Source organism: Engystomops pustulosus, unplaced genomic scaffold (assembly GCF_040894005.1).
Source record: "Engystomops pustulosus unplaced genomic scaffold, aEngPut4.maternal MAT_SCAFFOLD_641, whole genome shotgun sequence".
NCBI lineage: Eukaryota > Metazoa > Chordata > Amphibia > Anura > Leptodactylidae > Engystomops > Engystomops pustulosus.
Genome location: NW_027285520.1, coordinates 1 through 26,303, shown reverse-complemented (window position 1 = coordinate 26,303; position 26,303 = coordinate 1). Strand labels below are relative to the sequence as shown.

General features: G+C 60.4%; 1 protein-coding gene across 1 annotated transcript; it reads right to left on the bottom strand.

Moving 5' to 3' along the window:
* Nucleotides 1-26,063, bottom strand: LOC140112095 (intraflagellar transport protein 172 homolog; the record flags this gene model as incomplete). The annotated part of the gene is made up of 15 exons (XM_072132438.1): nt 25,812-26,063; nt 25,623-25,732; nt 25,410-25,539; nt 25,230-25,328; nt 14,597-14,706; nt 11,728-11,791; nt 9,066-9,152; nt 8,883-8,999; nt 5,811-5,921; nt 5,622-5,741; nt 4,934-5,029; nt 4,692-4,751; nt 4,357-4,455; nt 294-447; nt 1-120 (listed from the first exon to the last, which is right to left on the bottom strand). Coding segments are annotated over exons 1-15 (1,714 nt in total), but the record flags the coding sequence as incomplete, so codon positions are not given.
* Between the last annotated feature and the right edge of the window lie 240 nt (nt 26,064-26,303).

The following is a 26,303-nucleotide window of genomic DNA, read 5'->3' as shown; positions in this document are numbered from 1 at the left end:
ATGTGTGGGGCAGGATGAGTTTATTTACCTTTATGGCCATGAGAAATTTATTCCAGTCTTCCTTGTTTGCGGCTTTGCCCGGCTGTTTGAACTCTATTTTGTTTCTGAGCACAGGGTAACCTGAAGGAAGAGGAGTGTAGGGTTAGACGAGATCACAACTTGTTCCCCATGAGTAGAGCGCATGCGCACGGGAGACGGCCCAGCGGCGGCAGCTACTGCACAGGACGGCACTGCCCCAATCTAAGGTCTCCTGCCCCATGAGTGTGACATCAGGGAGATGATGGACGTCTCACCTGTGATAACGCAAGGGAGAGACCGGATCCCACTGTTCACAGCCACCAGTGACGCCTCGTAGACCCCCCGTTCATCAACCGGGAGGACTTGCTCCACTCTCTGGTCCATGGAGACGGCCAGCACCCATTCTCTCACCTCCTCACGCTTCTCCGCCTAGAAAAGCAGCAGCAAGAATTATATGTGGAATAGAGACACCAGCGTGAGGTGCAGAGGAGCTGAACCTCGGGGGAGGTGCAGAGGTGTCATGTAATGGAGCAGGTCCCTGGAGGAGGTGCAGAGGTGTCATGTAATGGAGCAGGTCCCCGGAGGAGGTGCAGAGGTGTCATGTAATGGAGCAGGTCCCCGGAGGAGGTGCAGAGGTGTCATGTAATGGAGCAGGTCCCCGGAGGAGGTGCAGAGGTGTCATGTAATGGAGCAGGTCCCCGGAGGAGGTGCAGAGGTGTCATGTAATGGAGCAGGTCCCCGGAGGAGGTGCAGAGGTGTCATGTAATGGAGCAGGTCCCCGGAGGAGGTGCAGAGGTGTCATGTAATGGAGCAGGTCCCTGGAGGAGGTGCAGAGGTGTCATGTAATGGAGCAGGTCCCTGGAGGAGGTGCAGAGGTGTCATGTAATGGAGCAGGTCCCTGGAGGAGGTGCAGAGGTGTCATGTAATGGAGCAGGTCCCTGGAGGAGGTGCAGAGGTGTCATGTAATGAAGAAGGTCCCTGGAGGAGGTGCAGAGGTGTCATGTAATGGAGCAGGTCCCTGGAGGAGGTGCAGAGGTGTCATGTAATGGAGCAGGTCCCTGGAGGAGGTGCAGAGGTGTCATGTAATGGAGCAGGTCCCTGGAGGAGGTGCAGAGGTGTCATGTAATGGAGAAGGTCCCTGGAGGAGGTGCAGAGGTGTCATGTAATGGAGCAGGTCCCTGGAGGAGGTGCAGAGGTGTCATGTAATGAAGAAGGTCCCTGGAGGAGGTGCAGAGGTGTCATGTAATGGAGCAGGTCCCTGGAGGAGGTGCAGAGGTGTCATGTAATGGAGCAGGTCCCTGGAGGAGGTGCAGAGGTGTCATGTAATGGAGAAGGTCCCTGGAGGAGGTGCAGAGGTGTCATGTAATGGAGCAGGTCCCTGGGGGAGGTGCAGAGGTGTCATGTAATGGAGCAGGTCCCTGGAGGAGGTGCAGAGGTGTCATGTAATGAAGAAGGTCCCTGGAGGAGGTGCAGAGGTGTCATGTAATGGAGCTGAACCTCGGGGGAGGTGCAGAGGTATCATGTAATGGAGCAGGTCCCTGGAGGAGGTGCAGAGGTGTCATGTAATGGAGCAGGTCCCTGGGGGAGGTGCAGAGGTGTCATGTAATGGAGCAGGTCCCTGGAGGAGGTGCAGAGGTGTCATGTAATGGAGAAGGTCCCTGGGGGAGGTGCAGAGGTGTCATGTAATGGAGAAGGTCCCTGGGGGAGGTGCAGAGGTGTCATGTAATGGAGCAGGTCCCTGGGGGAGGTGCAGAGGTGTCATGTAATGGAGCAGGTCCCTGGAGGAGGTGTCATGTAATGGAGCAGGTCCCTGGAGGAGGTGCAGAGGTGTCATGTATTGGAGCAGGTCCCTGGAGGAGGTGCAGAGGTGTCATGTAATGGAGCAGGTCCCTGGAGGAGGTGCAGAGGTGTCATGTAATGGAGCAGGTCCCTGGAGGAGGTGCAGAGGTGTCATGTAATGGAGAAGGTCCCTGGAGGAGGTGCAGAGGTGTCATGTAATGGAGCAGGTCCCTGGGGGAGGTGCAGAGGTGTCATGTAATGGAGCAGGTCCCTGGGGGAGGTGCAGAGGTGTCATGTAATGGAGCAGGTCCCTGGAGGAGGTGCAGAGGTGTCATGTAATGAAGAAGGTCCCTGGGGGAGGTGCAGAGGTGTCATGTAATGGAGCAGGTCCCTGGGGGAGGTGCAGAGGTGTCATGTAATGGAGCAGGTCCCTGGAGGAGGTGCAGAGGTGTCATGTAATGAAGAAGGTCCCTGGAGGAGGTGCAGAGGTGTCATGTAATGGAGCTGAACCTCGGGGGAGGTGCAGAGGTATCATGTAATGGAGCAGGTCCCTGGAGGAGGTGCAGAGGTGTCATGTAATGGAGCAGGTCCCTGGGGGAGGTGCAGAGGTGTCATGTAATGGAGCAGGTCCCTGGAGGAGGTGCAGAGGTGTCATGTAATGGAGCAGGTCCCTGGGGGAGGTGCAGAGGTGTCATGTAATGGAGAAGGTCCCTGGGGGAGGTGCAGAGGTGTCATGTAATGGAGCAGGTCCCTGGAGGAGGTGCAGAGGTGTCATGTAATGGAGCAGGTCCCTGGAGGAGGTGTCATGTAATGGAGCAGGTCCCTGGAGGAGGTGCAGAGGTGTCATGTATTGGAGCAGGTCCCTGGAGGAGGTGCAGAGGTGTCATGTAATGGAGCAGGTCCCTGGAGGAGGTGCAGAGGTGTCATGTAATGGAGCAGGTCCCTGGAGGAGGTGCAGAGGTGTCATGTAATGGAGAAGGTCCCTGGAGGAGGTGCAGAGGTGTCATGTAATGGAGCAGGTCCCTGGGGGAGGTGCAGAGGTGTCATGTAATGGAGCAGGTCCCTGGGGGAGGTGCAGAGGTGTCATGTAATGGAGCAGGTCCCTGGAGGAGGTGCAGAGGTGTCATGTAATGAAGAAGGTCCCTGGGGGAGGTGCAGAGGTGTCATGTAATGGAGCAGGTCCCTGGGGGAGGTGCAGAGGTGTCATGTAATGGAGCAGGTCCCTGGAGGAGGTGCAGAGGTGTCATGTAATGAAGAAGGTCCCTGGAGGAGGTGCAGAGGTGTCATGTAATGGAGCTGAACCTCGGGGGAGGTGCAGAGGTATCATGTAATGGAGCAGGTCCCTGGAGGAGGTGCAGAGGTGTCATGTAATGGAGCAGGTCCCTGGGGGAGGTGCAGAGGTGTCATGTAATGGAGCAGGTCCCTGGAGGAGGTGCAGAGGTGTCATGTAATGGAGCAGGTCCCTGGAGGAGGTGCAGAGGTGTAATGTAATGGAGAAGGTCCCTGGGGGAGGTGCAGAGGTGTCATGTAATGGAGCAGGTCCCTGGGGGAGGTGCAGAGGTGTCATGTAATGGAGCAGGTCCCTGGAGGAGGTGCAGAGGTGTCATGTAATGGAGCAGGTCCCTGGAGGAGGTGCAGAGGTGTCATGTAATGGAGCAGGTCCCTGGAGGAGGTGCAGAGGTGTCATGTAATGGAGCAGGTCCCTGGAGGAGGTGCAGAGGTGTCATGTAATGGAGCAGGTCCCTGGAGGAGGTGCAGAGGTGTCATGTAATGGAGCAGGTCCCTGGAGGAGGTGCAGAGGTGTCATGTAATGGAGCAGGTCCCTGGAGGAGGTGCAGAGGTGTCATGTAATGGAGCAGGTCCCTGGGGGAGGTGCAGAGGTGTCATGTAATGGAGCTGAACCTCGGGGAAGATGCAGAGGTGTCATGTAATGGAGCAGGTCCCTGGAGGAGGTGCAGAGGTGTCATGTAATGGAGCAGGTCCCTGGAGGAGGTGCAGAGGTGTCATGTAATGGAGCAGGTCCCTGGAGGAGGTGCAGAGGTGTCATGTAATGGAGCAGGTCCCTGGAGGAGGTGCAGAGGTGTCATGTAATGGAGCAGGTCCCTGGAGGAGATGCAGAGGTGTCATGTAATGGAGCAGGTCCCTGGAGGAGATGCAGAGGTGTCATGTAATGGAGCAGGTCCCTGGAGGAGATGCAGAGGTGTCATGTAATGGAGCAGGTCCCTGGAGGAGGTGCAGAGGTGTCATGTAATGGAGCAGGTCCCTGGAGGAGGTGCAGAGGTGTCATGTAATGGAGCAGGTCCCTGGAGGAGATGCAGAGGTGTCATGTAATGGAGCAGGTCCCTGGAGGAGGTGCAGAGGTGTCATGTAATGGAGCAGGTCCCTGGAGGAGGTGCAGAGGTGTCATGTAATGGAGCAGGTCCCTGGAGGAGGCGCAGAGGTGTCATGTAATGGAGCAGGTCCCTGGAGGAGGTGCAGAGGTGTCATGTAATGGAGCAGGTCCCTGGATAGGCTGGGATAGACATCAGAGTGAGCGGCTGGATGCATGCACTCACTCACCGGGATGTGCTGCTTTGCAGGGAGCGGAACTTCAAAAGGAATATCTGTAGACTGAAAATCGGAGTGGTCTAGGGCATCCAGGTTCCCCTCCTCGATGGCCTGTGGGGTACACAACCAAAGTTGTCTCTATAATAGTCTGTAATAAGAGCAGGTGGAGTACAAGCTGATGGATGAGGGGGTATGCCCGATACTGGCCAATGGGGCACACAAACAAAGGTGATTCAATAACAGTCGGTGCCCAATACTGGCCAGTGAGACGCCCTACTGCCATCCTCCACTGATCCTTCATGTCTACTGTGCCCTCTGAGCCATAGAGGACATCACACATCACTTACATCCACCAGGTCCAGAAATCTGTTCAAGAAGATGAAGGCCGAGTTTTCCCAACCCATCGCCTGCGGAATGAGAAGAAAGACGTCAGTGAGGAGGAGCATCTCCTCTGCCCAGCTGTCATGCATCTAACTAGGGTTAGGGACTGGAATCTCCAGCAGCAGATGGAAGGGCAGGACCTGAAGCGACCAACAAGGAGCCCTGGGTGACTGCCTCCAACATGCACAGTCCTGATGTGGGGTCCTACCTTAGCAGCCATTCCTGCCTCGTAGAAAGCCTTGTCTGCCGGGAGCAGGTCCGTGTGACGTAACAGAGAGATGCAGAGCTTAGCAGCGACCACGTCCTGAAAAGAGGAGAAAAGTCACAGATCAGGCCTCAAGTGTGAGGGGAACAGGGTGCATGCTCGGCACAGAGGGGGCGACATAGCGGGGTGCATGCTCGGCACAGAGGGGGCGACATAGCGGGGTGCATGCTCGGCAAAGAGGGGGCGACATAGCGGGGTGCATGCTCGGCACAGCGGGGGCGACATAGCGGGGTGCATGCTCGGCACAGCGGGGGCGACATAGCGGGGTGCATGCTCGGCACAGCGGGGGCGACATAGCGGGGTGCATGCTCGGCACAGCGGGGGCGACATAGCGGGGTGCATGCTCGGCACAGCGGGGGCGACATAGCGGGGTGCATGCTCGGCACAGCGGGGGCGACATAGCGGGGTGCATGCTCGGCACAGCGGGGGCGACATAGCGGGGTGCATGCTCGGCACAGCGGGGGCGACATAGCGGGGTGCATGCTCGGCACAGCGGGGGCGACACAGCGGGGTGCATGCTCGGGCACAGAAGGGGCGACACAGCGGGGTGCATGCTCGGGCACAGAAGGGGCGACACAGCGGGGTGCATGCACGGCACAGTAGGGTGACACGGCGGGGTGCATGTTCTCACCAGCTGGGCCACCCCTTGGGATGCAGAGCGGGTGGAGTAATAATGGGCGATCAGCATCATCTGCTCAAACTCCTGATGCGCTGGAGAATTCACTTCACTCGACTTCACCAGATTCTCGCACTGCAAAGACAAGAGACTGCAGGAGGCTGCGGAGACACGACACGTCACCCCCACCCAGTGCCCACCTACCAGGTGGCAGAGCAGGTCTCGCAGACTGGCCCATGTGTGGTACACGTCTGCCCGGTTCATCCCCGAACTATTCACCATCTCCAGGAAGATCCGTTTATAAATGTTGAAGTTCTGGACAGGAAAATACATCAGAAAGTATCATGGAAAACAAGATGAGGTATGAGGGGGGCAGAGGCCGAGGTATGAGGGGGGCAGAGGCCGAGGTATGAGGGGGGCAGAGGCCGAGGTATGAGGGGGGCAGAGGCCGAGGTATGAGGGGGGCAGAGGCCGAGGTATGAGGGGGGCAGAGGCCGAGGTATGAGGGGGGCAGAGGCCGAGGTATGAGGGGGGCAGAGGCCGAGGTATGAGGGGGGCAGAGGCCGAGGTATGAGGGGGGCAGAGGCCGAGGTATGAGGGGGGCAGAGGCCGAGGTATGAGGGGGGCAGAGGCCGAGGTATGAGGGGGGCAGAGGCCGAGGTATGAGGGGGGCAGAGGCCGAGGTATGAGGGGGGCAGAGGCCGAGGTATGAGGGGGGCAGAGGCCGAGGTATGAGGGGGGCAGAGGCCGAGGTATGAGGGGGGCAGAGGCCGAGGTATGAGGGGGGCAGAGGCCGAGGTATGAGGGGGGCAGAGGCCGAGGTATGAGGGGGGCAGAGGCCGAGGTATGAGGGGGGCAGAGGCCGAGGTATGAGGGGGGCAGAGGCCGAGGTATGAGGGGGGCAGAGGCCGAGGTATGAGGGGGGCAGAGGCCGAGGTATGAGGGGGGCAGAGGCCGAGGTATGAGGGGGGCAGAGGCCGAGGTATGAGGGGGGCAGAGGCCGAGGTATGAGGGGGGCAGAGGCCGAGGTATGAGGGGGGCAGAGGCCGAGGTATGAGGGGGGCAGAGGCCGAGGTATGAGGGGGGCAGAGGCCGAGGTATGAGGGGGGCAGAGGCCGAGGTATGAGGGGGGCAGAGGCCGAGGTATGAGGGGGGCAGAGGCCGAGGTATGAGGGGGGCAGAGGCCGAGGTATGAGGGGGGCAGAGGCCGAGGTATGAGGGGGGCAGAGGCCGAGGTATGAGGGGGGCAGAGGCCGAGGTATGAGGGGGGCAGAGGCCGAGGTATGAGGGGGGCAGAGGCCGAGGTATGAGGGGGGCAGAGGCCGAGGTATGAGGGGGGCAGAGGCCGAGGTATGAGGGGGGCAGAGGCCGAGGTATGAGGGGGGCAGAGGCCGAGGTATGAGGGGGGCAGAGGCCGAGGTATGAGGGGGGCAGAGGCCGAGGTATGAGGGGGGCAGAGGCCGAGGTATGAGGGGGGCAGAGGCCGAGGTATGAGGGGGGCAGAGGCCGAGGTATGAGGGGGGCAGAGGCCGAGGTATGAGGGGGGCAGAGGCCGAGGTATGAGGGGGGCAGAGGCCGAGGTATGAGGGGGGCAGAGGCCGAGGTATGAGGGGGGCAGAGGCCGAGGTATGAGGGGGGCAGAGGCCGAGGTATGAGGGGGGCAGAGGCCGAGGTATGAGGGGGGCAGAGGCCGAGGTATGAGGGGGGCAGAGGCCGAGGTATGAGGGGGGCAGAGGCCGAGGTATGAGGGGGGCAGAGGCCGAGGTATGAGGGGGGCAGAGGCCGAGGTATGAGGGGGGCAGAGGCCGAGGTATGAGGGGGGCAGAGGCCGAGGTATGAGGGGGGCAGAGGCCGAGGTATGAGGGGGGCAGAGGCCGAGGTATGAGGGGGGCAGAGGCCGAGGTATGAGGGGGGCAGAGGCCGAGGTATGAGGGGGGCAGAGGCCGAGGTATGAGGGGGGCAGAGGCCGAGGTATGAGGGGGGCAGAGGCCGAGGTATGAGGGGGGCAGAGGCCGAGGTATGAGGGGGGCAGAGGCCGAGGTATGAGGGGGGCAGAGGCCGAGGTATGAGGGGGGCAGAGGCCGAGGTATGAGGGGGGCAGAGGCCGAGGTATGAGGGGGGCAGAGGCCGAGGTATGAGGGGGCAGAGGCCGAGGTATGAGGGGGCAGAGGCCGAGGTATGAGGGGGCACAGGCTGGGGTATGAGGGGGTACAGGCTGAGGTATGAGGGGGTACAGGCTGGGGTATGAGGGGGTACAGGCTGAGGTATGAGGGGGTACAGGCTGGGGTATGAGGGGGTACAGGCTGGGGTATGAGGGGGTACAGGCTGAGGTATGAGGGGGGAGAGGCTGAGGTATGAGGGGGGAGAGGCTGAGGTATGAGGGGGGAGAGGCTGAGGTATGAGGGGGTACAGGCTGAAGGTATGAGGGGGTACAGGCTGAGGTATGAGGGGGTACAGGCTGAGGTATGAGGGGGTACAGAGTATGAGGGGGTACAGGCTGGGGTATGAGGGGGTACAGACTGGGGTATGAGGGGGTACAGGCTGAGGTATGAGGGGGTACAGGCTGAGGTATGAGGGGGTAGAGGCTGGGGTATGAGGGGGTACAGGCTGAGGTATGAGGGGGTACAGGCTGAGGTATGAGGGGGTACAGGCTGAGGTATGAGGGGGGTACAGAGTATGAGGTATGAGGGGGTACAGGATGGGGTATGAGGGGGTACAGGCTGAGGTATGAGGGGGTACAGGCTGAGGTATGAGGGGGGTACAGGCTGAGGTATGAGGGGGTACAGGCTGAGGTATGAGGGGGGTACAGAGTATGAGGTATGAGGGGGTACAGGATGGGGTATGAGGGGGTACAGGCTGAGGTATGAGGGGGTACAGGCTGAGGTATGAGGGGGGTACAGGCTGAGGTATGAGGGGGGTACAGAGTATGAGGGGGTACAGGCTGGGGTATGAGGGGGTACAGAGTATGAGGTATGAGGGGGGTACAGGCTGAGGTATGAGGGGGGTACAGAGTATGAGGGGGTACAGGCTGGGGTATGAGGGGGTACAGGCTGGGGTATGAGGGGGTACAGGCTGAGGTATGAGGGGGTACAGAGTATGAGGGGGTACAGAGTATGAGGGGGTACAGGCTGGGGTATGAGGGGGTACAGAGTATGAGGGGGGTACAGGCTGAGGTATGAGGGGGTACAGGCTGAGGTATGAGGGGGTACAGGCTGAGGTATGAGGGGGTACAGAGTATGAGGTATGAGGGGGTACAGGCTGGGGTATGAGGGGTACCTGGGCATTGGGGGGAGCCCCATGCTGCACATACAGCTCCAGCGCCTTCTCCCACTTTCCTTCCTTGATGAGATGTGTAGCGAACAGGGCCACATATTTGTGGAGAACCTTGTAATTCTGAGAGACAAACACCGGGTCAGGGCGATGTCCGGCAGCACCGGCACCGCGCACCCCAATACTTACCTGCTTCCCGGCAATGTCTATGCACTTCTCCCACTGCCCGCGCTCAGCAAACATATCCAGAGCCGCCATGACATCCACTCCCACCAGCTGCAGGCACAGATCAACACAAAGATGAGGTGAAGAGGAGGCCGGGCGGAGGGGAAGAGAGGGAAAGAGGAGGCCGGGCGGAGGGGGAGAGAGGGAAAGAGGAGGCCAGGCGGAGGGGAGGGGAAGAGAGGGAAAGAGGAGGCCAGGCGGAGGGGAGAGAGGAAAAGAGGAGGCCAGGCGGAGGGGGAGAGAGGAAAAGAGGAGGCCAGGCGGAAGGAGAAGAGAGGAAAAGAGGAGGCCGGGCGGAGGGGAAGAGAGGGAAAGAGGAGGCCAGGCGGAGGGGGAGAGAGGGAAGAGGAGGCCAGGCGGAGGGGGAGAGAGGGAAGAGGAGGCCAGGCAGAGGGGGAGAGAGGGAAGAGGAGGCCAGGCGGAGGAGAAGAGAGGAAAAGAGGAGGCCGGGGGGAGGAGGAGAGAGGGAAAGAGGAGGCCAGGCGGAGGAGAAGAGAGGAAAAGAGGAGGCCGGGGAGAGGAGGAGAGAGGGAAAGAGGAGGCCAGGCGGAGGGGGAGAGAGGGAAGAGGAGGCCAGGCGGAGGGGGAGAGAGGGAAGAGGAGGCCAGGCGGAGGGGAAGAGAGGGAAAGAGGAGGCCAGGGGGAGGAGAAGAGAGGAAAAGAGGAGGCCGGGGGGAGGAGGAGAGAGGGAAAGAGGAGGCCAGGCGGAGGAGAAGAGAGGAAAAGAGGAGGCCGGGGGGAGGAGGAGAGAGGGAAAGAGGAGGCCAGGCGGAGGGGAAGAGAGGGAAAGAGGAGGCCAGGGGGAGGAGAAGAGAGGAAAAGAGGAGGCCAGGCGGAGGGGGAGAGAGGGAAGAGGAGGCCAGGCGGGGGAGAAGAGAGGAAAAGAGGAGGCCAGGCGGAGGAGAAGAGAGGAAAAGAGGAGGCCAGGCGGGGGAGAAGAGAGGGAAAGAGGAGGCCAGGCGGAGGAGAAGAGAGGAAAAGAGGAGGCCGGGGGGAGGAGGAGAGAGGGAAAGAGGAGGCCAGGCAGAGGGGGAGAGAGGAAAAGAGGAGGCCAGGCGGAGGGCAAGAGAGGGAAATAGGAGGCCAGGCGGAGGGGAAGAGAGGGAAAGAGGAGGCCAGGCGGGGGAGAAGAGAGGAAAAGAGGAGGCCGGGGGGAGGAGGAGAGAGGGAAAGAGGAGGCCAGGCAGAGGGGGAGAGAGGAAAAGAGGAGGCCAGGCGGAGGGCAAGAGAGGGAAATAGGAGGCCAGGCGGAGGGGAAGAGAGGGAAAGAGGAGGCCAGGCGGGGGAGAAGAGAGGAAAAGAGGAGGCCAGGCGGAGGGGAAGAGAGGGAAAGAGGAGGCCAGGCGGAGGAGAAGAGAGGGAAAGAGGAGGCCAGGCGGAGGAGAAGAGAGGGAAAGAGGAGGCCAGGCGGAGGGGAAGAGAGGGAAAGAGGAGGCCAGGCGGAGGGGAAGAGAGGGAAAGAGGAGGCCAGGCAGAGGGGGAGAGAGGGAAGAGGAGGCCAGGCGGAGGAGAAGAGAGGGAAAGAGGAGGCCAGGCGGAGGGCAAGAGAGGAAAAGAGGAGGCCAGGCGGAGGAGAAGAGAGGAAAAGAGGAGGCCAGGCGGAGGAGAAGAGAGGGAAAGAGGAGGCCAGGCGGAGGGGAAGAGAGGGAAAGAGGAGGCCAGGCGGAGGGGAAGAGAGGGAAAGAGGAGGCCAGGCGGAGAGGGAGAGAGGGAAAGAGGAGGCCAGGCGGAGGGGAAGAGAGGGAAAGAGGAGGCCAGGCGGAGGGGAAGAGAGGGAAAGAGGAGGCCAGGCGGAGGGGAAGAGAGGGAAAGAGGAGGCCAGGCGGAGGGGAAGAGAGGGAAAGAGGAGGCCAGGCGGAGGGGAAGAGAGGGAAAGAGGAGGCCAGGCGGAGGGGAAGAGAGGGAAAGAGGAGGCCAGGCGGAGGAGAAGAGAGGAAAAGAGGAGGCCCGGCGGAGGGGAAGAGAGGGAAAGAGGAGGCCTGGCGGAGGGGAAGAGAGGGAAAGAGGAGGCCCGGCGGAGGGGAAGAGAGGGAAAGAGGAGGCCAGGCGGGGGAGAAGAGAGGAAAAGAGGAGGCCAGGCGGAGGGGAAGAGAGGGAAAGAGGAGGCCAGGCGGAGGGGAAGAGAGGGAAAGAGGAGGCCAGGCGGAGGGGAAGAGAGGGAAAGAGGAGGCCCGGGGGAGGGGAAGAGAGGGAAAGAGGAGGCCGGGCGGAGGGGGAGAGAGGAAAAGAGGAGGCCGGGGGGAGGGGAAGAGAGGGAAAGAGGAGGCCGGGGGGAGGGGAAGAGAGGGAAAGAGGAGGCCGGGGGGAGGGGAAGAGAGGGAAAGAGGAGGCCAGGCGGAGGGGAAGAGAGGGAAAGAGGAGGCCAGGCGGAGGGGAAGAGAGGGAAAGAGGAGGCCAGGCGGGGGAGAAGAGAGGAAAAGAGGAGGCCAGGCGGAGGGGAAGAGAGGGAAAGAGGAGGCCCGGGGGAGGGGAAGAGAGGGAAAGAGGAGGCCGGGCGGAGGGGGAGAGAGGGAAAGAGGAGGCCAGGCGGAGGGGGAGAGAGGGAAAGAGGAGGCCAGGCGGGGGAGAAGAGAGGAAAAGAGGAGGCCCGGCGGAGGGGAAGAGAAGAGAATGTCACACGTCTTACAGAGTCCACCTTCCCCTGGTTCTTCAGGTAATCCTTGTATCTCTCATCTACGTACTGCTCATACCTGAGGACAGAGGAAGGAATCATACATCACATCCACCAACACCCCTGCTCTCTCCCCAGCCCACGCCCCTGCTCTCTCCCCAGCCCACGCCCCTGCTCTCTCCCCAGCCCACGCCCCTGCTCTCTCCCCAGCCCACGCCCCTGCTCTCTCCACAGCCCTCGCCCCTGCTCTCTCCACAGCCCTCGCCCCTGCTCTCTCCACAGCCCTCGCCCCTGCTCTCTCCACAGCCCACGCCCCTGCTCTCTCCCCAGCCCACGCCCCTGCTCTCTCCCCAGCCCACGCCCCTGCTCTCTCCCCAGCCCTCGCCCCTGCTCTCTCCCCAGCCCTCGCCCCTGCTCTCTCCCCAGCCCTCGCCCCTGCTCTCTCCCCAGCCCTCGCCCCTGCTCTCTCCCCAGCCCTCGCCTCACACCCCTGCTCTCTCCCCAGCCCTCGCCTCACACCCCTGCTCTCTCCCCAGCCCTCGCCCCTGCTCTCTCCCCAGCCCTCGCCCCTGCTCTCTCCCCAGCCCTCGCCCCTGCTCTCTCCCCAGCCCACGCCCCTGCTCTCTCCCCAGCCCACGCCCCTGCTCTCTCCCCAGCCCACGCCCCTGCTCTCTCCCCAGCCCACGCCCCTGCTCTCTCCCCAGCCCTCGCCCCTGCTCTCTCCCCAGCCCTCGCCCCAGCCCTCGCCCCAGCCCTCGCCCCTGCTCTCTCCCCAGCCCTCGCCCCTGCTCTCTCCCCAGCCCTCGCCCCTGCTCTCTCCCCAGCCCTCGCCCCTGCTCTCTCCCCAGCCCTCGCCCCTGCTCTCTCCCCAGCCCTCGCCCCTGCTCTCTCCCCAGCCCTCGCCCCTGCTCTCTCCCCAGCCCTCGCCCCTGCTCTCTCCCCAGCCCTCGCCCCTGCTCTCTCCCCAGCCCTCGCCCCTGCTCTCTCCCCAGCCCTCGCCCCTGCTCTCTCCCCAGCCCTCGCCCCTGCTCTCTCCCCAGCCCTCGCCCCTGCTCTCTCCACAGCCCTCGCCCCTGCTCTCTCCACAGCCCTCGCCCCTGCTCTCTCCCCAGCCCTCGCCCCTGCTCTCTCCCCAGCCCTCGCCCCTGCTCTCTCCCCAGCCCTCGCCCCTGCTCTCTCCCCAGCCCTCGCCCCTGCTCTCTCCCCAGCCCTCGCCCCTGCTCTCTCCCCAGCCCTCGCCCCTGCTCTCTCCACAGCCCTCGCCCCTGCTCTCTCCACAGCCCTCGCCCCTGCTCTCTCCACAGCCCTCGCCCCTGCTCTCTCCACAGCCCTCGCCCCTGCTCTCTCCACAGCCCTCGCCCCTGCTCTCTCCACAGCCCTCGCCCCTGCTCTCTCCACAGCCCTCGCCCCTGCTCTCTCCCCAGCCCTCGCCCCTGCTCTCTCCCCAGCCCTCGCCCCTGCTCTCTCCCCAGCCCTCGCCCCTGCTCTCTCCCCAGCCCTCGCCCCTGCTCTCTCCCCAGCCCTCGCCCCTGCTCTCTCCCCAGCCCTCGCCCCTGCTCTCTCCCCAGCCCTCGCCCCTGCTCTCTCCACAGCCCTCGCCCCTGCTCTCTCCACAGCCCTCGCCCCTGCTCTCTCCACAGCCCTCGCCCCTGCTCTCTCCACAGCCCTCGCCCCTGCTCTCTCCACAGCCCTCGCCCCTGCTCTCTCCACAGCCCTCGCCCCTGCTCTCTCCACAGCCCTCGCCCCTGCTCTCTCCACAGCCCTCGCCCCTGCTCTCTCCACAGCCCTCGCCCCTGCTCTCTCCACAGCCCTCGCCCCTGCTCTCTCCACAGCCCTCGCCCCTGCTCTCTCCACAGCCCTCGCCCCTGCTCTCTCCACAGCCCTCGCCCCTGCTCTCTCCCCAGCCCTCGCCCCTGCTCTCTCCCCAGCCCTCGCCCCTGCTCTCTCCCCAGCCCTCACCTCCCGCCCCTGCTCTCTCCCCAGCCCTCGCCCCTGCTCTCTCCCCAGCCCTCACCTCCCACCCCTGCTCTCTGCCCAGCCCTCGCCCCTGCTCTCTGCCCAGCCCTCACCTCACACCCCTGCTCTCTCCCCAGCCCTCGCCCCTGCTCTCTCCCCAGCCCTCGCCCCTGCTCTCTGCCCAGCCCTCACCTCACACCCCTGCTCTCTCCCCTGCCCTCGCCCCTGCTCTCTCCCCAGCCCTCGCCCCTGCTCTCTCCCCAGCCCTCGCCCCTGCTCTCTCCCCAGCCCTCGCCCCTGCTCTCTCCCCAGCCCACGCCTCAAGCCCCCGCTCTCTCCCCAGCCCTCACCCCTGCTCTCTCCCCAGCCCTCACACCCCTGCTCTCTCTTCCCACACCCGTCCCCTCGAGCCCCTGCTCTCTCTCCCCACACCCCTCCCCTCGAGCCCCTGCTCTCTCCCCTCACACCCCTCCCCTCGAGCCCCTGCTCTCTCCCCTCACACCCCTCCCCTCGAGCCCCTGCTCTCTCCCCTCACACCCCTCCCCTCGAGCCCCTGCTCTCTCCCCTCACACCCCTCCCCTCGAGCCCCTGCTCTCTCTCCCCACACCCCTCCCCTCGAGCCCCTGCTCTCTCTCCCCACACCCCTCCCCTCGAGCCCCTGCTCTCTCTCCCCACACCCCTCCCCTCGAGCCCCTGCTCTCTCCCCACACCCCTTCCCTCGAGCCCCTGCTCTCTCTCCCCACACCCCTCCCCTCGAGCCTCTGCTCTCTCTCCCCACACCCCTCCCCTCGAGCCTCTGCTCTCTCTCCCCACACCCCTCCCCTCAAGCCCCTGCTCTCTCTCCCCACACCCCTCCCCTCAAGCCCCTGCTCTCTCTCCCCACACCCCTCCCCTCTGACACAACTCTTCATCTCCTGTGAGACAATACCTGGAGTCCAGCTCCTTGGCCACCCTCTTGGCCTTGTTCCATTCTTCTCCATCTATGAAGGCATCGATGGCTTCCTTAATGAGGTCAATGTTCAAATACAGCTCGGCAGCCTGATCGCAAGATTTACGATGGAAAAAGAAGACAATAAGCCAAAGTTATTCAAGTCAACCAGGAGCCGCTCATCCTCACCTACATGGGCTGGAAAGGATATCTGAGCAGAGCCCTGTCCATCCCTGATACCCAGGAGAGACATGGACATACAGGGACGGGTCCTTACACCTCCTACCCCCATGTGCCGCTCATCCTCACCTACATGGGCAGGAAAGGATATCTGAGCAGAGCCCTGTCCATCCCTGATACCCAGGAGAGACATGGACATACAGGGACGGTCCTTACACTCCCTACCCCCATGTGCCGCTCATCCTCACCTACATGGGCAGGAAAGGATATCTGAGCAGAGCCCTGTCCATCCCTGATACCCAGGAGAGACATGGACATACAGGGACGGGCCCTTACACCCCCTACCCCCCATGTGCCGCTCATCCTCACCTACATGGGCAGGAAAGGATATCTGAGCAGTGCCCTGTCCACCCCTGATACCCAGGAGAGACATGGACATACAGGGACGGGCCCTTACACTCCCTACCCCCATGTGCCGCTCATCCTCACCTACATGGGCAGGAAAGGATATCTGAGCAGAGCCCTGTCCATCCCTGATACCCAGGAGAGACATGGACATACAGGGACGGCCCTTACACTCCCTACCCCCCATGTGCTGCTCATCCTCACCTACATGGGCAGGAAAGGATATCTGAGCAGAGCCCTGTCCATCCCTGATACCCAGGAGAGACATGGACATACAGGGACGGCCCTTACACCCCCTACCCCCCATGTGCCGCTCATCCTCACCTACATGGGCAGGAAAGGATATCTGAGCAGAGCCCTGTCCATCCCTGATACCCAGGAGAGACATGGACATACAGGGACGGGCCCTTACACTCCCTACCCCCATGTGCCGCTCATCCTCACCTACATGGGCAGGAAAGGATATCTGAGCAGTGCCCTGTCCATCCCTGATACCCAGGAGAGACATGGACATACAGGGACGGGCCCTTACACTCCCTACCCCCCATGTGCTGCTCATCCTCACCTACATGGGCAGGAAAGGATATCTGAGCAGAGCCCTGTCCATCCCTGATACCCAGGAGAGACATGGACATACAGGGACGGGTCCTTACACCCCCTACCCCCATGTGCTGCTCATCCTCACCTACATGGGCAGGAAAGGATATCTGAGCAGAGCCCTGTCCATCCCTGATACCCAGGAGAGACATGGACATACAGGGACGGGCCCTTACACCTCCTACCCCCATGTGCCGCTCATCCTCACCTACATGGGCAGGAAAGGATATCTGAGCAGAGCCCTGTCCATCCCTGATACCCAGGAGAGACATGGACATACAGGGACGGGCCCTTACACTCCCTACCCCCCATGTGCCGCTCATCCTCACCTACATGGGCAGGAAAGGATATCTGAGCAGAGCCCTGTCCATCCCTGATACCCAGGAGAGACATGGACATACAGGGACGGGCCCTTACACCTCCTACCCCCATGTGCCGCTCATCCTCACCTACATGGGCAGGAAAGGATATCTGAGCAGAGCCCTGTCCATCCCTGATACCCAGGAGAGACATGGACATACAGGGACGGCCCTTACACCTCCTACCCCCATGTGCCGCTCATCCTCACCTACATGGGCAGGAAAGGATATCTGAGCAGAGCCCTGTCCATCCCTGATACCCAGGAGAGACATGGACATACAGGGACGGCCCTTACACTCCCTACCCCCCATGTGCTGCTCATCCTCACCTACATGGGCAGGAAAGGATATCTGAGCAGTGCCCTGTCCATCCCTGATACCCAGGAGAGACATGGACATACAGGGACGGGTCCTTACACCCCCTACCCCCATGTGCCGCTCATCCTCACCTACATGGGCAGGAAAGGATATCTGAGCAGAGCCCTGTCCATCCCTGATACCCAGGAGAGACATGGACATACAGGGACGGGTCCTTACACCTCCTACCCCCATGTGCCGCTCATCCTCACCTACATGGGCAGGAAAGGATATCTGAGCAGAGCCCTGTCCATCCCTGATACCCAGGAGAGACATGGACATACAGGGACGGGCCCTTACACCCCCTACCCCCATGTGCTGCTCATCCTCACCTACATGGGCAGGAAAGGATATCTGAGCAGAGCCCTGTCCATCCCTGATACCCAGGAGAGACATGGACATACAGGGACGGGCCCTTACACTCCCTACCCCCATGTGCTGCTCATCCTCACCTACATGGGCAGGAAAGGATATCTGAGCAGAGCCCTGTCCATCCCTGATACCCAGGAGAGACATGGACATACAGGGACGGCCCTTACACCTCCTACCCCCATGTGCCGCTCATCCTCACCTACATGGGCAGGAAAGGATATCTGAGCAGAGCCCTGTCCATCCCTGATACCCAGGAGAGACATGGACATACAGGGACGGCCCTTACACCCCCTACCCCAATGTGCCGCTCATCCTCACCTACATGGGCAGGAAAGGATATCTGAGCAGAGCCCTGTCCATCCCTGATACCCAGGAGAGACATGGACATACAGGGACGGCCCTTACACTCCCTACCCCCCATGTGCCGCTCATCCTCACCTACATGGGCAGGAAAGGATATCTGAGCAGTGTCCTGTCCATCCCTGATACCCAGGAGAGACATGGACATACAGGGACGGCCCTTACACCCCCTACCCCCATGTGCCGCTCATCCTCACCTACATGGGCAGGAAAGGATATCTGAGCAGAGCCCTGTCCATCCCTGATACCCAGGAGAGACATGGACATACAGGGACGGCCCTTACACCCCCTACCCCCCATGTGCTGCTCATCCTCACCTACATGGGCAGGAAAGGATATCTGAGCAGAGCCCTGTCCACCCCTGATACCCAGGAGAGACATGGACATACAGGGACGGTCCTTACACCCCCTACCCCCATGTGCTGCTCATCCTCACCTACATGGGCAGGAAAGGATATCTGAGCAGAGCCCTGTCCACCCCTGATACCCAGGAGAGACATGGACATACAGGGACGGGTCCTTACACCCCCTACCCCCATGTGCCGCTCATCCTCACCTACATGGGCAGGAAAGGATATCTGAGCAGAGCCCTGTCCACCCCTGATACCCAGGAGAGACATGGACATACAGGGACGGTCCTTACACCCCCTACCCCCATGTGCCGCTCATCCTCACCTACATGGGCAGGAAAGGATATCTGAGCAGAGCCCTGTCCATCCCTGATACCCAGGAGAGACATGGACATACAGGGACGGCCCTTACACCCCCTACCCCCCATGTGCTGCTCATCCTCACCTACATGGGCAGGAAAGGATATCTGAGCAGAGCCCTGTCCACCCCTGATACCCAGGAGAGACATGGACATACAGGGACGGGCCCTTACACTCCCTACCCCCATGTGCCGCTCATCCTCACCTACATGGGCAGGAAAGGATATCTGAGCAGAGCCCTGTCCATCCCTGATACCCAGGAGAGACATGGACATACAGGGACGGGTCCTTACACTCCCTACCCCCATGTGCCGCTCATCCTCACCTACATGGGCAGGAAAGGATATCTGAGCAGAGCCCTGTCCATCCCTGATACCCAGGAGAGACATGGACATACAGGGACGGCCCTTACACTCCCTACCCCCCATGTGCTGCTCATCCTCACCTACATGGGCAGGAAAGGATATCTGAGCAGAGCCCTGTCCATCCCTGATACCCAGGAGAGACATGGACATACAGGGACGGGTCCTTACACCCCCTACCCCCCATGTGCCGCTCATCCTCACCTACATGGGCAGGAAAGGATATCTGAGCAGAGCCCTGTCCATCCCTGATACCCAGGAGAGACATGGACATACAGGGACGGCCCTTACACCCCCTACCCCCCATGTGCCGCTCATCCTCACCTACATGGGCAGGAAAGGATATCTGAGCAGAGCCCTGTCCATCCCTGATACCCAGGAGAGACATGGACATACAGGGACGGTCCTTACACTCCCTACCCCCATGTGCTGCTCATCCTCACCTACATGGGCAGGAAAGGATATCTGAGCAGAGCCCTGTCCATCCCTGATACCCAGGAGAGACATGGACATACAGGGACGGGTCCTTACACCCCCTACCCCCCATGTGCCGCTCATCCTCACCTACATGGGCAGGAAAGGATATCTGAGCAGAGCCCTGTCCATCCCTGATACCCAGGAGAGACATGGACATACAGGGACGGGTCCTTACACCCCCTACCCCCCATGTGCCGCTCATCCTCACCTACATGGGCAGGAAAGGATATCTGAGCAGAGCCCTGTCCATCCCTGATACCCAGGAGAGACATGGACATACAGGGACGGGTCCTTACACCTCCTACCCCCATGTGCTGCTCATCCTCACCTACATGGGCAGGAAAGGATATCTGAGCAGAGCCCTGTCCATCCCCGATACCCAGGAGAGACATGGACATACAGGGACGGGTCCTTACACCCCCTACCCCCCATGTGCTGCTCATCCTCACCTACATGGGCAGGAAAGGATATCTGAGCAGTGCCCTGTCCATCCCTGATACCCAGGAGAGACATGGACATACAGGGACGGGCCCTTACACCCCCTACCCCCCATGTGCCGCTCATCCTCACCTACATGGGCAGGAAAGGATATCTGAGCAGAGCCCTGTCCATCCCTGATACCCAGGAGAGACATGGACATACAGGAACGGGTCCTTACACCCCCTACCCCCATGTGCCGCTCATCCTCACCTACATGGGCAGGAAAGGATATCTGAGCAGAGCCCTGTCCATCCCTGATACCCAGGAGAGACATGGACATACAGGGACGGGTCCTTACACCCCCTACCCCCCATGTGCCGCTCATCCTCACCTACATGGGCAGGAAAGGATATCTGAGCAGAGCCCTGTCCATCCCCGATACCCAGGAGAGACATGGACATACAGGGACGGGCCCTTACACCTCCTACCCCCATGTGCCGCTCATCCTCACCTACATGGGCAGGAAAGGATATCTGAGCAGAGCCCTGTCCATCCCTGATACCCAGGAGAGACATGGACATACAGGGACGGCCCTTACACCTCCTACCCCCATGTGCCGCTCATCCTCACCTACATGGGCAGGAAAGGATATCTGAGCAGAGCCCTGTCCATCCCTGATACCCAGGAGAGACATGGACATACAGGGACGGCCCTTACACTCCCTACCCCCCATGTGCCGCTCATCCTCACCTACATGGACAGGAAAGGATATCTGAGCAGAGCCCTGTCCATCCCTGATACCCAGGAGAGACATGGACATACAGGGACGGCCCTTACACTCCCTACCCCCCATGTGCCGCTCATCCTCACCTACATGGACAGGAAAGGATATCTGAGCAGAGCCCTGTCCATCCCTGATACCCAGGAGAGACATGGACATACAGGGACGGGTCCTTACACTCCCTACCCCCATGTGCCGCTCATCCTCACCTACATGGGCAGGAAAGGATATCTGAGCAGAGCCCTGTCCATCCCTGATACCCAGGAGAGACATGGACATACAGGGACGGGTCCTTACACCCCCTACCCCCCATGTGCCGCTCATCCTCACCTACATGGGCAGGAAAGGATATCTGAGCAGAGCCCTGTCCATCCCTGATACCCAGGAGAGACATGGACATACAGGGACGGGTCCTTACACCCCCTACCCCCCATGTGCCGCTCATCCTCACCTACATGGGCAGGAAAGGATATCTGAGCAGAGCCCTGTCCATCCCTGATACCCAGGAGAGACATGGACATACAGGGACGGGTCCTTACACCTCCTACCCCCCATGTGCCGCTCATCCTCACCTACATGGGCAGGAAAGGATATCTGAGCAGTGCCCTGTCCATCCCTGATACCCAGGAGAGACATGGACATACAGGGACGGTCCTTACACTCCCTACCCCCCATGTGCCGCTCATCCTCACCTACATGGGCAGGAAAGGATATCTGAGCAGTGCCCTGTCCATCCCTGATACCCAGGAGAGACATGGACATACAGGGACGGCCCTTACACTCCCTACCCCCCATGTGCCGCTCATCCTCACCTACATGGGCAGGAAAGGATATCTGAGCAGAGCCCTGTCCATCCCTGATACCCAGGAGAGACATGGACATACAGGGACGGGTCCTTACACCCCCTACCCCCCATGTGCTGCTCATCCTCACCTACATGGGCAGGAAAGGATATCTGAGCAGAGCCCTGTCCATCCCTGATACCCAGGAGAGACATGGACATACAGGGACGGGCCCTTACACCTCCTACCCCCATGTGCCGCTCATCCTCACCTACATGGGCAGGAAAGGATATCTGAGCAGAGCCCTGTCCATCCCTGATACCCAGGAGAGACATGGACATACAGGGACGGCCCTTACACTCCCTACCCCCCATGTGCCGCTCATCCTCACCTACATGGGCAGGAAAGGATATCTGAGCAGAGCCCTGTCCATCCCTGATACCCAGGAGAGACATGGACATACAGGGACGGGCCCTTACACCTCCTACCCCCATGTGCCGCTCATCCTCACCTACATGGGCAGGAAAGGATATCTGAGCAGAGCCCTGTCCATCCCTGATACCCAGGAGAGACATGGACATACAGGAACGGGTCCTTACACCCCCTACCCCCCATGTGCCGCTCATCCTCACCTACATGGGCAGGAAAGGATATCTGAGCAGAGCCCTGTCCATCCCTGATACCCAGGAGAGACATGGACATACAGGGACGGCCCTTACACCTCCTACCCCCATGTGCCGCTCATCCTCACCTACATGGGCAGGAAAGGATATCTGAGCAGAGCCCTGTCCATCCCTGATACCCAGGAGAGACATGGACATACAGGGACGGCCCTTACACCCCCTACCCCCCATGTGCTGCTCATCCTCACCTACATGGGCAGGAAAGGATATCTGAGCAGAGCCCTGTCCACCCCTGATACCCAGGAGAGACATGGACATACAGGGACGGGTCCTTACACCCCCTACCCCCATGTGCTGCTCATCCTCACCTACATGGGCAGGAAAGGATATCTGAGCAGAGCCCTGTCCACCCCTGATACCCAGGAGAGACATGGACATACAGGGACGGGCCCTTACACTCCCTACCCCCATGTGCCGCTCATCCTCACCTACATGGGCAGGAAAGGATATCTGAGCAGAGCCCTGTCCATCCCTGATACCCAGGAGAGACATGGACATACAGGGACGGGTCCTTACACTCCCTACCCCCATGTGCCGCTCATCCTCACCTACATGGGCAGGAAAGGATATCTGAGCAGAGCCCTGTCCATCCCTGATACCCAGGAGAGACATGGACATACAGGGACGGCCCTTACACTCCCTACCCCCCATGTGCTGCTCATCCTCACCTACATGGGCAGGAAAGGATATCTGAGCAGAGCCCTGTCCATCCCTGATACCCAGGAGAGACATGGACATACAGGGACGGGTCCTTACACCCCCTACCCCCCATGTGCCGCTCATCCTCACCTACATGGGCAGGAAAGGATATCTGAGCAGAGCCCTGTCCATCCCTGATACCCAGGAGAGACATGGACATACAGGGACGGCCCTTACACCCCCTACCCCCCATGTGCCGCTCATCCTCACCTACATGGGCAGGAAAGGATATCTGAGCAGAGCCCTGTCCATCCCTGATACCCAGGAGAGACATGGACATACAGGGACGGTCCTTACACTCCCTACCCCCATGTGCTGCTCATCCTCACCTACATGGGCAGGAAAGGATATCTGAGCAGAGCCCTGTCCACCCCTGATACCCAGGAGAGACATGGACATACAGGGACGGCCCTTACACCCCCTACCCCCATGTGCCGCTCATCCTCACCTACATGGGCAGGAAAGGATATCTGAGCAGAGCCCTGTCCATCCCTGATACCCAGGAGAGACATGGACATACAGGGACCGGCCCTTACACCCCCTACCCCCATGTGCCGCTCATCCTCACCTACATGGGCAGGAAAGGATATCTGAGCAGAGCCCTGTCCATCCCTGATACCCAGGAGAGACATGGACATACAGGGACGGCCCTTACACCTCCTACCCCCATGTGCCGCTCATCCTCACCTACATGGGCAGGAAAGGATATCTGAGCAGAGCCCTGTCCATCCCTGATACCCAGGAGAGACATGGACATACAGGGACGGCCCTTACACCCCCTACCCCCATGTGCCGCTCATCCTCACCTACATGGGCAGGAAAGGATATCTGAGCAGTGCCCTGTCCATCCCTGATACCCAGGAGAGACATGGACATACAGGGACGGGTCCTTACACCCCCTACCCCCATGTGCTGCTCATCCTCACCTACATGGGCAGGAAAGGATATCTGAGCAGAGCCCTGTCCATCCCCGATACCCAGGAGAGACATGGACATACAGGGACGGGTCCTTACACCCCCTACCCCCATGTGCCGCTCATCCTCACCTACATGGGCAGGAAAGGATATCTGAGCAGTGCCCTGTCCATCCCTGATACCCAGGAGAGACATGGACATACAGGGACGGCCCTTACACCCCCTACCCCCATGTGCCGCTCATCCTCACCTACATGGGCAGGAAAGGATATCTGAGCAGAGCCCTGTCCATCCCTGATACCCAGGAGAGACATGGACATACAGGGACGGCCCTTACACTCCCTACCCCCCCATGTGCCGCTCATCCTCACCTACATGGGCAGGAAAGGATATCTGAGCAGAGCCCTGTCCATCCCTGATACCCAGGAGAGACATGGACATACAGGGACGGCCCTTACACTCCCTACCCCCCATGTGCTGCTCATCCTCACCTACATGGGCAGGAAAGGATATCTGAGCAGAGCCCTGTCCATCCCTGATACCCAGGAGAGACATGGACATACAGGGACGGCCCTTACACTCCCTACCCCCATGTGCCGCTCATCCTCACCTACATGGGCAGGAAAGGATATCTGAGCAGAGCCCTGTCCATCCCTGATACCCAGGAGAGACATGGACATACAGGGACGGGTCCTTACACCCCCTACCCCCATGTGCTGCTCATCCTCACCTACATGGGCAGGAAAGGATATCTGAGCAGTGCCCTGTCCATCCCTGATACCCAGGAGAGACATGGACATACAGGGACGGCCCTTACACCCCCTACCCCCATGTGCCGCTCATCCTCACCTACATGGGCAGGAAAGGATATCTGAGCAGAGCCCTGTCCATCCCTGATACCCAGGAGAGACATGGACATACAGGGACGGGCCCTTACACCCCCTACCCCCCATGTGCTGCTCATCCTCACCTACATGGGCAGGAAAGGATATCTGAGCAGAGCCCTGTCCATCCCTGATACCCAGGAGAGACATGGACATACAGGGACGGCCCTTACACCCCCTACCCCCATGTGCCGCTCATCCTCACCTACATGGGCAGGAAAGGATATCTGAGCAGAGCCCTTTCCATCCCTGATACCCAGGAGAGACATGGACATACAGGGACGGGCCCTTACACCTCCTACCCCCATGTGCCGCTCATCCTCACCTACATGGGCAGGAAAGGATATCTGAGCAGAGCCCTGTCCATCCCTGATACCCAGGAGAGACATGGACATACAGGGACGGGCCCTTACACTCCCTACCCCCCATGTGCCGCTCATCCTCACCTACATGGGCAGGAAAGGATATCTGAGCAGAGCCCTGTCCATCCCTGATACCCAGGAGAGACATGGACATACAGGGACGGGCCCTTACACTCCCTACCCCCCATGTGCCGCTCATCCTCACCTACATGGGCAGGAAAGGATATCTGAGCAGTGCCCTGTCCATCCCTGATACCCAGGAGAGACATGGACATACAGGGACGGCCCTTACACTCCCTACCCCCCCATGTGCCGCTCATCCTCACCTACATGGGCAGGAAAGGATATCTGAGCAGTGCCCTGTCCATCCCTGATACCCAGGAGAGACATGGACATACAGGGACGGCCCTTACACCCCCTACCCCCATGTGCCGCTCATCCTCACCTACATGGGCAGGAAAGGATATCTGAGCAGAGCCCTGTCCATCCCTGATACCCAGGAGAGACATGGACATACAGGGACGGCCCTTACACCCCCTACCCCCCATGTGCCGCTCATCCTCACCTACATGGGCAGGAAAGGATATCTGAGCAGAGCCCTGTCCATCCCTGATACCCAGGAGAGACATGGACATACAGGGACGGCCCTTACACCTCCTACCCCCATGTGCCGCTCATCCTCACCTACATGGGCAGGAAAGGATATCTGAGCAGAGCCCTGTCCATCCCTGATACCCAGGAGAGACATGGACATACAGGGACGGGTCCTTACACCTCCTACCCCCATGTGCCGCTCATCCTCACCTACATGGGCAGGAAAGGATATCTGAGCAGAGCCCTGTCCATCCCTGATACCCAGGAGAGACATGGACATACAGGGACGGCCCTTACACCCCCTACCCCCCATGTGCCGCTCCATAAGCCTCACCGCATTGTGTTTTCCAGCAGAGACCAACTTAGGGCCAACGATGTGAATCACTTCCAGACTTCTGCTGGGAACCAGGAACTTTAGGGACAACTCTGCAGCCTAAAAAATGAAACAATACAATGGATGTGATTGGTCAGCTGCTGGATGGGGGATAGCGGGGGTGCGAGGAGGATCCGGTACCTTCATCCAGCATTTCTCCAGGACATCCTTGCTGTCCAGATCCTTCACCTTCAGGTAGCAGTCCACGGCTCGGGCGTACTCTCCCGCCTGTTCCCACTCCCGGGCCTGCTGCAGGAAAGCCTCCGCTCCTCTGTCACATGCAGAGGACTCAGTCAGAGAAGGGTAGACATGGGGCCCCCATGATATGTACCCCACATGGCCCCGGTCTCTCACCTGGCTCCTTTCTTCATGCCCTCCTGCTCGTACTCCTGCTGCAGCTGCTCCAGCAGGCCCGGCACATATTCCTTACAGATCCGGATAGCATCGCTCCACATGCCCGCTTCCTGAGAAGAAAACCGGGCACATTCATCAGCCAGAAGATGAGCCCCGAGAGGGTGCCCCCTGTGACCCCGTGACCCGCACCTTGTAATGCTTCACCGCCAGCTCCGGCCTCTGCGCCCGCAGCAGGAACGCCTCGGCCTTCTGGAAATCCTTCTGCTCAAAGGCAAAGCGAGCCTGAGCCGCCAGGACGTCCCCCACACTGTCCGGGTCATGCAGCTCCGACACTCTCTGAGCCGCGTCCCAGTCCTGGTTGTGCACGTACCTGAGGGAGAGACGGACCATAACCCGGCTGCCTGTGAACACGTCCACATACACCATGATTAAGAACGCTTAAACCGTTCCAAACGCGTTGGATTAAGAATAAGAATATGACTAAATAAAGTCGTGAAGTTTTCCTGGAATTTGGCTGGATTGTCGAGAATTCTTTTCATATGCAATTTTACTCCAACAAACGGGGGGAAGTCCGTGCCGCTTCCGGAACATATAGAGGCTGGAGGTGAGCCGGAACATTAACACATCCTTATCCCTGATACAAGAGCCTATAGAGGGGCGCTAATAGCAATCTATTATATA